The 11,139-nt window shown below is 34.2% G+C and overlaps 1 protein-coding gene across 1 annotated transcript; it reads left to right on the forward strand.

The window, feature by feature from the left end:
* Positions 1-833: 833 nt before the first annotated feature.
* LOC119601021 (achaete-scute complex protein T5) lies at positions 834-1,718 on the forward strand. The gene has a single exon (XM_037951669.1). It carries the CDS (start codon positions 834-836, stop codon positions 1,716-1,718), a length of 885 nt encoding a protein of 294 aa, XP_037807597.1.
* The last annotated feature ends 9,421 nt before the right edge of the window (positions 1,719-11,139 follow it).

Raw genomic sequence — 11,139 nt, forward strand, 5'->3', positions numbered from 1 at the left:
CATCTTTTTAAATATGAAACTGAAAATGTTAATAATTTCAAACATAAAAATGTTTTGTTCCACTTTGAGGACAAAATTTTCCATTTCAACCAGATACTGAAGAGAAAGAGAATCAAAATAAAACCGGCTAAACAGACGGCACGCGACTGCAGCATGAGACAACCAGATACAATATTAAACAAAGTCACTTGTAATATAATGTTAAACCAAAAGTCAATTTCTGCAAAACTGTACAGAATCAGGGGAAATATTTCAACTTCAAAACTCTTCCCAGCTTGGCAAAAGGTAAACAAATTTCCCCTCTTGCAGTTGTCTCTACAGGTAAACAAAAAATCGAATATAAACCCAACTCAGAGTATTTTTTGAATATTTTTAAAACTAAGAATTCAGAAAATCTGAGTAAAATGAGTTTGTTTAAGTTATAATCTCAAAACTACTAGGATTTCTAGGCCATAAAACTCACAACCAGAGACTAAAGAGCAGAAAAGGTAAACATTTTAAAGGGATGCTTTCGAGAAGAATAACGCTCGTTAATAATATCCTGCTGAGAGTTACATGCGTGAGAGAGAACTTTTGTGAATGCGTAGAGTTGATCTCTGATTTTTTTGGTTACCTGTAAAAGAGCCAATAAATAGCAGGTAAAATTAAAAAAAATATTGTCTTGAATGAAATTCCTTTACTTTGAGGATGCCAGAGGAAACCATTTAAATAGCCAGACGGCGCAGAGAAGGGCATCATTACATCTCAAGCATCCAAAGAGTAAACAACTAAAAAATACTTTTAAAATTAAATAATTTAAAAATTATACCAAAAAATAAATTTAAATTTCAAACATGGCTTTGGGTTCAGAAAATATGGTTTATCATCAACAACCCACACAATACCAACAACAACGTGCTCAACAGCATCAGCAACAACCACTACGGGAAGTTTTAAGAACTCGTAATGTCAACCACCAAAGATCTATAGCACCTGCACCATATACAAAACCTTCGGCAAACAGCAGCATGTTGGCCGGTACTACCTTGGACTCTAACAATCCAGCCGTAGTGAGACGCAATGCTCGCGAACGCTGCCGTGTTAAGCAAGTCAATGATGGTTTCTCTACTTTAAGAAAACATATACCCACAGCAATTATAGCTGAAATTAGTAATGGCAGACGTGGTATTGGCCCTGGCGCCGACAAGAAGCTCAGCAAAGTTGACACTTTACGCATGGCTGCCGAATATATACGTCGTCTTAAGAATTTGATTGATGAAGTAGACAGTAGCAGTGATGCTTCCAGTGTATCTTCATATGGAACAGCTACAACCAGCTCACCAGTTTCATCGTATGCCTCTTCAACCAGTAGCTCACCACCACCTTCTCTATATCTCAATCACACAACTGGCTACTATCAACAACCACAAGCTCAAACCTCATTACCATACTGTCCACCTTTAAGTTATGCCGGCAGCTTTCAACAACACAATTTAATTTCTCCAGCCAATTCCAGTACTTCCCAGGAATCCTATCAATTCCATCATTCACCAAATCATTATCAATCATCGGCCCCATCGACATTTGCATTGAATACACCAAATACTACACCCATTAAGATGGAACCAACCTCATCATCATTCAGTTTTGATGATTATCATCATAACAATACCAGTTCTGCCTCATCTACAGACGATGAAGAACTTTTGGACTACATATCCTTGTGGCAAGATCAATGAATGCTGCAACATCATCATCATCATCAATAAGCAACGATTTTGATAATCTAGTCTGCCTTTTAATGTTACAACAAAAAAAAAAAAAGAAACAACAAACCATTGATTGGTCTTCGCAAAAGTATTATTAATTTCATTACAACTCGGTAATGAATGAAAGAATGAATGAAGTGTGAGTAAGAGAGAGGAGTTTCTACCTCATGAATGATTATTGTTAAATGAAAATGTACAAATTAGTTTTAAGTTTTTAATTGCTGTGCCTGTTATTTTTAAACAAACATATTTATTTTTTAAGTTAGTTTTTGTAATTATTTTTAAATGGAAGACAATGATTTAAAAATATTTTAGTTTTAAAGATATATATTTTTTTTAGTTTTAAGAAATGGAGGACACTAAACTAAATAGACAATATTATTTTTAAAGAAGAAATATAAAAACTATTTATTATAAAGAAATTTTTAATTGGCTTTTTATTTAAATTTTATTTTAGGATTAAAATGTTAATTTTTCATAATATTTCAGGACAAAAATTGCAATTTTTTCTAAATTTAAAATAATAGATGTTAAGACGCCAATTTGTTTAAATTCGTAAAAAAAGGTTTCTTGACAGATACTTAAAATTGCTATTTTCTAACAGTAGTAAGAGTCTCTGGAGATAATCGAACCCACGACGATTATTTCGTTAACCCCGTTTTCGACAAATAATTGATAGCGCAGATCTAAACCCCACAGCAAACACTAACTTTACGTGGTTGCTTGGCAACATTGTATGAGTTTTAAGAATAGGACTGGAACAATATCATCAGATGCTTTAGTTACTCGTTATTTGAAGTTATTGTAAGACATATCCAAGATGCTACTGATCCAATTAGTCCAATACTGATATGACTTTTTCCAGAGATTTCCTTGCAGAAAAAGTTTTCGAAGAGATACGTACTATTGATGTTGCTGATCTTGTCGCATATCATTACCTTCTTTGATCTTGACCATATCCTTTTTGGTTGTGTATAAGTGTACATTAAGAGTCTGTGAGTTGTTGATCGTAATCGATCGAGCGCTATGAGTTTGAGTGGTATGAGTTTAGTGGCGATCTGGTGACTGATTTAATACCGATCAGTTTTGTCTGTCTTGATCTGACCACCACATCAGTAGTGTTTAGTATTTTTCAGAATCCTATATGCAATAGGCTGGATTATACCCCATGTTCTTATACTTGCAGGCAAAGACGCCGGATCTGGAGAATCTAACTTGATGTACCGAAAAGAGCGCATGTAATTCGCCAGTAGTTTTCATTACAAAGTACCGATCACAGTATGAACCTCCTCATATTCTGAATGTAGTCAGTACGGCGATTCCAGTCGCGGACAACTGCCACCGGAATTGTTGATCGTAAACGATCGAGTGCTGATATATGGTATGAGGTTAGTCTCGTTCTGGTGACTGATTTGATACTGATAAGTTTTGTCTCACTTAATCTGACCTCCACATCAGTAGTGTTTAGAATTTCTCAGAATTCCATGTGCAATAGACAGGATAATACTCCATGTTCTTATACTTATAGTTAAGGACGCTGGATCTATAGAACTTAACTACTTGATGTACCAAATCGGGGATATTCGTTTGATAAATTCTGGCCACAATAGTTTGAGTGGCACTGAGACCAACGGTATCCGCTTCAATACTACCCTTGCATATTTTCGCTTCTGGATCAATGATTAACGACTTGATATACCGAAAAGAGCGCTAGTAATGCGCCAGTAGTTCTCATTACAAACTACCACCTAAATCTCATTTGCAAGGTCATAGGCTTAGGGGCCACAGTATGAACCTCCTCATATTCTGAATGTAGTCAGTACGGCGATTCCAGTGGCGGACAACTGCCATCGGATTTGTTGATCGTAAACGATAGAGTGCTGATATATGGTATGAGTTTAGTCTAGTTCTTATGACTGATTTGAAACTGATCAGTTTTGTTTGACTTGATCTGACATCAGTAGTGTTTAGTATTTCTCAGAATTCTATATGCAATAGGCTGGATTATATCCCATGTTTTTATACTTGCAGGTAAGGACGCTGGATTTGGAGAACTTAACGACTTAATATATCGAAAAGAGCCCTTGTAATTCGCCAGTAGTTTTCATTACAAATTACCGGCTAAATCTCCTCTGCAAAGTCATAGGCTAGAGGTCATAGTATGAACCTCCTCATATTCTGAATGTAGTCAGTACGCCGACTCCGGTGGCGAACAATTGCCATCGTAGTTGTTGATCGTAAAAGATCGAGTGCTGATATATGGTACGAGTTTAGTCTCGTTCTGGTGACTGATTTGATACTGATCAGTTTTGTCTGACTTGATCTGACCTCCACATCAGTAGTGTTTAGAATTTCTCAGAATTCCATATGCAATAGGCAGGATTATATCCCATGTTTTTATACTTGCAGGTAAGGACGCTGGATCTGGAGAACTTAACGACTTGATATATCGAAAAGAGCCCTTGTAGTTCGCCAGTAGCTTTCATTACAAATTACCGGCTAAATCTTCTTTGCAAGGTCATAGGCTTAGAGGTCATAGTATAAACCTCCTCATATTCTGAAAGTAGTCAGTACGGTGGCAGTTGTCCGCCACCGGAGTTGTTGATCGTAAACGATCGAGTGCTGATATATGAGTTTATACGAGTTTAGTCTCGTTCTGGTGACTGATTTGATACTGATCAGTTTTGTCTGACTTGATCTAACCTCCACATCAGTAGTGTTTAGAATTTCTCAGAATTCCATATGCAATAGGCAGGATGATACTCCACGTTCTTATACTTACAGTCAAGGACGCTGGATCTGGAGAACTTAACTACTTGATGTACCAAATCGGGTTTATTCGTTTGATAAATTCTGGCCATAATAGTTTCATTGGCACTGAGACCAATGGTATCCGCTTGAATACTCACTTTGTCCTTGCTTGAATACTCACTTTGTCCTTTCTGAATCAATGACATGGAACCATTTTTTCCTCTTTAATATTTCCAAAAAAGGAGGAGCTGATCAGTTTAAGTCTCTGCTTTTAATAAGAAAAAATGACATTGCCGCTGCTCTCGAGTCAGGCGCAGACCAGGTAAGAAGCATAATAGGTATGACGAAAATTCACCTTTTAGCTCTTAAGTCCTAGAAAAAGGTGCTAAACGCTGCCTCTCTCCTAGTAAAGCTCTTTGTATATATGAAAGATGGTCTTAGATAAGATTTAAGAGGGATAGGAAGCTTAAACCTTTGTACAATGTCATAATATTCCCATCCTAACAGAGGTGTTACCGTAAACAAGGAAACGTTTTGTAAAAATATGTTATTGTAAATCGATCTGATTAAATAAATTAACGTTAGAACATGTTAGGAAAATTAAGAGAAAAGTTATAAGCAATCTGCTAACATAACATTTGCCACTCAATAGAAGGAAGTTTCCGAGTTTTATTTTCAATTTAATGTTTAAAAAAATAGTATTTTAATACCCCTTGTGTATGTTTTTTTTCACATCCATTACGCTTTTTAAACTTTAACTTCGTAAATTCAAATACAAAAACCAAACCAAAATTATCTTAAAGTTATCTTCTACAACTTTAATAAATGTCATGTTTTTAAGGGCTTGTAAATTAATTTTTTTGTTTTTAAAGAAGCGGCAAAAATTTCTTAAAACTCTTCGAAAAATTGTCATGACATTTGACATGTTTTCGTATAAGTTATGGTTACTTGTATTAACTATTAACTTTTTGCGGACAAATTTTTATTAACCATCAAGTTGAACCAATTTTTTTTTTTGTAAATAATACAATTAGGTTTTAGCGACTTTTAAGTATTTTATGCATTTTATGTTTTAAAATATATATTTTTTATTAATAAAGTAAAAGATCTGCTAACAAGATGATCGAGAAAACATGTTTATATTTTCCCACAACTTTATCTACCAAAGCCATGCATATAATAAAGAAAACAAATGTGGGTGAAAATTTGTCACATAAATTTAAAAGTTTATGTTTTCAACTGTTAAATATATAAAAATGGAAAGATGTTAACTGGTAGTTGTTGTTCTCTCTGTCTTTTATCTACCCTCTTAGCTAAAGTGCTATGAATCGGAATATTATATTAAGGAAGCTGGGGGAGATGTTTACAGTTTCGAAAAGTATAATATTTGCATAAAATATAAAAGACATTTACAAATAATATTTGATTTTTGGATTTTTAGGAGTTTGAGGGGAACAGCTTACGGTGCAAAAGGGCCTTTTTAGTGGAAGTTTTGACATTTTGTTGATTTCCATGAAATATTTTTGTGTGAAGACTTTGTTTTAACAAAAATATATGAGAAACATGTAACAGATATCACGAGAATTTTCTTTACAAATTTTTCAAGAGCTAACTTGTGAATAAACTAAAAAATAACTGGAGAGGCCCCTAAATTTAAAGGTCCCATTTGACCGCACCATTTTACAACAACAACTTATTTTTAGACCAACATTTAGATAGTCTGCAGGAAGCCAAACATCAGCATTATTTTTTAAAACTTAATAAGCTCAAAAGCGTTAAAGTGTTTATGCTGCCAAAACGGATGCTCATGTTCTGCCAGCAGACATATCGACTGGAAATCGACATAAGATGTTAATATATAAAAAAAAAAACAACAACAACAACCTCAGCAGCAATAACAATAAAAACCCACTACTAACAACATTTGTTTAACTTAAATAACTTGCAACACAAAAAAACCCCAAAGAAATCTGTACAATTCGGCGTCTGTGAATGATTTTACAACAGTTTTTCGAAGTTTTAAAAATGTCCCCACTGCTGTTGAAGTAAAATGACAATTTCTGGTTGTTGGTTTTTAATAGTGTTGTAAAGGGTCAAGATTGAAGGCAGCAGCAAAAAAAACTATATAAATAAATGACAAAATACAATGAATTTAGTTAAAAAATTTCAGGTGATCAATACATTACCACTTGAATATATAAAAGATCTTCATCAGACTTAATTTTGTTGTTGTGGTGCATGTTATAATCATGTTTGTAGTTTTTGAAATAAAACAGTATCGTTATATCGATTTCAAAGCTTCCGTCCTTACAAAAAAAAAAAAAAAAAAATTAAAACACAACAAACAAATGATCAATTTTTATTTTTTCATGAACTTATTTTGCATACGATCACAAGAAGACAATAACAACAAACACAAAAATAAACTACATCCTACCAAAGTCTTTTTTGCCATTGATGTTGTCGGTGTTGTTGGTGGTGGTGGTGATTGTGGCATGTTGTAGTTGCACCAGCAGCAAATAAATATATTAAATTGGTTCACAATAATCTTGTAAACGATTTATGCTTTTGTTCATGTTTGTTTCTTAATCTGCATACGTTGCAACAACAACAACAACTACTACTATAACTTAAGCAACAAACAGACAAATACTGCATGCAACACAACATAATAAAGCAACTACAACTGTACAATAGTGATTTGTTTACAAGCCTTGTACTTACTTAAGTATGGTAAATATATTTGATTTTCATTAACCCTATGAGGACACTATTGGACTTTATTAGTCGTTTTTAGGGAGAAGTTGAGTATATTTTATCAGTTTTTGCTCAGAGAGTTAACATCAAAAATTGTCATGTGTGACTCCGGTGTGTTAGAGGTTAGCGTTCTAGTCTGTTAGACCGTAGGTTCGATTCCCAGCATAAACACTGGATAAATAACATAAAACAGGCGCGATGGAGGCCTAGTTGTATTTCTTCGCATATAAAGCGGCATTTAAGGGACATTAGTGATGTAAATGTGGGGCATAACACCAAAAAGCGTCACGTAAGCTTCCGGTGGTTTAGTGGTTAGCATTTTAGTCTGTTAGACCGGAATCCTTGTGTTCGATTCCCACCAGAGTCTCTGGTAAAGGGGCGCACAACAGGCCCGATGGAGGCTTAGGTTTAATTATTCTCATTTGATGTAAAATATGTATATCCTTTCAAACTTAACTCTGGTGTTTCAAACTCCTGGGTATTTGAAATATCAGTCTCCCGAAATTGAGCTTTTTCTGTGCTATCAAGTGTCACTATGATCTTAGACATTGGGACTTTTATCTTCCATGGACGTTATAACACGCCACCGCTACCTACTACTACATCTGTGTGGCATTTTTAAATAGAACATTTAGGGGACAGTTTACAATCTCGAAATTTTCCAAAAATAGCGAGCTTATTATTCCAGATTGTATAGCTTCGTAGTCGACATAAGTTGTATTCCAACATCAAGAGAAAAGATAGAACCGCAATAGGAGTGTTGACTTGATCCGGTACTGAGAAAAACTTTTTTATTAAATCTGAGGGTTTTTTAGCGTTGGCTACTAAACTCTAGAAGCTGCCAGCGAAAGCCTTTGCGAACCATAATTTGGGAAACCAACAGAAGTTTCCACGTCTCTATATACCCTTAGACAGAAATTTATACGATATTGCGGACCCCATTTTGAAGTTTTCACTTCTTGTCCTGGTGTAGCAACTCTGGAAAATTGGAATCTAAATAGAGTCGTCGACACTAAGAAACTCAGTAACAAACTTTGCTTAAATCTGAAAGGTTTTAAGCGTCTCATCGTTTACAAGCTACTGGCAAGTATCTCTATAAACAATAATTTCGGAAGCGTTACTATTGAACACTGCAGACCAAAAAACATTCGTTGATTTTAACAAAAATAAAATAAAACGTGATATAGCGTTAAGTGGACTTTTAAATGTGCGTCAGTGTCATCGGAGTGTTGTCTACATTTATTCCGTTCTCAATCAATTGTAGCAGTGTTATTCTTGTTTTCCTCAGGAGACATGCGAGTGTGAATTTCAAGTGCAAAGAAACCTAGCATTTAAAGAGATAGATTCAATCACGGCACTAATTGTGTCCGTTTTTCTTTTCAGTAGCCGCTTCATCAAAATCTTCCCGCTTATGTAAGGGTTAAATTTGCTTTGTTGCTGTTATAGTTTTTTTCTTTATCTCGCTGCCAATATTTGCGTTGAGTCTTGTTATAGTTTAATTTACTTTATTATTTTTATTTTTTGCATTTGTTACGAATCATGTTGTTTAACAGAAAGTTATTGGTATTCGATTGATTAAGTGCTGTGAAAATGTTGTTACAACATGTTACCACAACAAAAAACGAACAACATTTTATACATTTGTAGATACAAGAACACATAAATTTCATACATGCACTTTCCGTTACTTATTGTATGTTTTCACATATGTTTTTTTTTTTTAAGGTTTTAAGAAGATAAATTTATTTTGTTAAATTTGTTGAATAATTGTTTAAAATGTTCAGTGAATTTATGCTGCTTAAGAAATAAATAATTTCAATGTGTAAACAATTTAAAATGGTGCAGGCTTTGTATGAAATGGATTGACTTTTATTGTTTAATTTTTGCAAATTAAAACGAAATTAGTAATTAGTAGTATATTCCTAACCTTTGACCCTACCATGGGTATCATTTTTTTTAATCAAAGACAAACATTTTATCGTTTTTCACTTCACATAATATTTTGTTAAAATTTTTCAAATATTCTAAAATATATCCCTGCAATGTATCGCATTTCAGATTTAATGTAAAACAAATTCATCAATAATTTTTCATTGTCACATTGATGATGTATTGTGGTCAGATATTATGTACATACATGTTTAACAAATCATCTTTTTATTCCCGCCATGTATTACATCAAATTCACATCACATCTCTCATCGGCCATTGGGCTTGTTGGGGTGCAATCTCTGATTGATCCTCAACAAATGCGCTACATTCACCACAGTTTGTCAACGTTTTACTTGAACACAAAGTGAAGCTTATGTTGATGTTGTTTAAATAAATTTTTTCTCTTATACACGAACAGGAACATGTTAGCGAAAAACAAACGATCTTGTAATCGAAACATCCTTAATAAATCATAAATGGTACTTGAACTTGTTATTGTTTTTGTAGAGTGTCTTATTTTTGAAAATGAATGCAAAAAAAAACAACAAAAACAATATTTTAAAATTTATTTAAAACATTCAATAAAAATTATGGTATATAGTGGAGATAGATCGCTTATTGTTTACTCTACTCATATTAAGAGAAGAGCAAACTTGTTTTTTAAGAAATAAAAATATGACTTTGGTCCTTCGAACCGCAATCAGATCAGGCTTTACTCTGAATTATGAAGACCTTTTTGAAAAAAGGTTAAAGGGTAGGTACTCATGGTCTTTCAAACTGTAAGTCAATACAGAGTTGAAATCCGTCTTTACCAAGACTTGCTTCCTAAAACACAATCTTCCTGGGTGCAGTTGAGTACGAATCTCTTAACTTCGTTCATAAGAAGCCATGGTCTGGAGAAAAAATTCCTAGGGTTTTACTGCTCAAAAATATATTTCCAATAATGTCTCACTAAATATTTGACAAGTTTTAGGAGCTTCAAAATGTGGTCAGTTGAAATAGTTGGTACATTTAAAGGGAAACTTCGGACCATCGTATTAAAGGTCCGACTTCCAAAAACAGAATTGGTTGTGGTGGCCCATAAAGAGAAAGGCGGTTGGTTTACGTAGTAGTTGACTATGTAAGAAGGACTCCATTTTGACGAAAATTAGATTAAATTAGACTGTATTTTCCAGGAATCCATTTCTCTTAAATACTATATCATGTTATTGGCAGCAAAGAAGGAAAACCTATCCTCTTTGTCCCTGTTCTTACATCTGTCATATAAAGTGGAGTCCATGTCCAGTTATTAGTGACAGCAAAGTCGGTATACGCCGCATATTTCGGTTTATAGATTATCTAGAGGGATACTCATTGAATAAAGGCCACATTACCTTGATCCCTGTACATAAGACCAGACTATTCCATGCATTTGCAGCCTTTTACGTAAATAATCTGAAAATACTACTTTCAATAAATCCCAAATGAGTTGCTACTGAAACAGCGATGGATATATCTAAAGGAGAACCAGATAGTATTCCCTATGCTTAGGAGTCCATGTAATGTCAGTAGTGCCGCCTGGATGTTAACAAAAATTCCTATATTGCAGTTAAAATTGTTGGCTTGTTTAATTGGAAACTTAAGACCTTCGTATTAAAGGACCGACTTTCAAAAACAGAATTGGTTGTGGTGGCCCCTTAAGACAAAGGCGGTTGGTTTTCGTAATAGTTTACTATATCAGAAGGACTCCATTTCGACAAGATCAAACCACTTATCAGATGTGTCGTGGTGTATATAATAGTGGTATACAATTCAGCCTATATCACAGTTGGTCGTTAGGTCTGGTCGCCAATAATTTTTCGATGTTAGACATTATTTTCCAGGAATGCATTTCTCTTGAAAGCTATGGAGAAGAAGGAAAACAATTTCCTCTTTATCCAAGTTCTTGCATCTGTCGCATAAAGTGGAGTCT

This window comes from Lucilia sericata, unplaced genomic scaffold (genome assembly GCF_015586225.1).
Source record: "Lucilia sericata isolate MDLA Ls3-8-SP2 unplaced genomic scaffold, ASM1558622v1 Contig000135F_arrow, whole genome shotgun sequence".
Classification (NCBI taxonomy): Eukaryota; Metazoa; Arthropoda; class Insecta; order Diptera; family Calliphoridae; genus Lucilia; species Lucilia sericata.

Bases quoted from the DNA above. Each gene is read 5' to 3' on its own strand.
- LOC119601021 (XM_037951669.1), top strand. From the start codon at position 834: ATGGCTTTGGGTTCAGAAAATATGGTTTATCATCAACAACCCACACAA.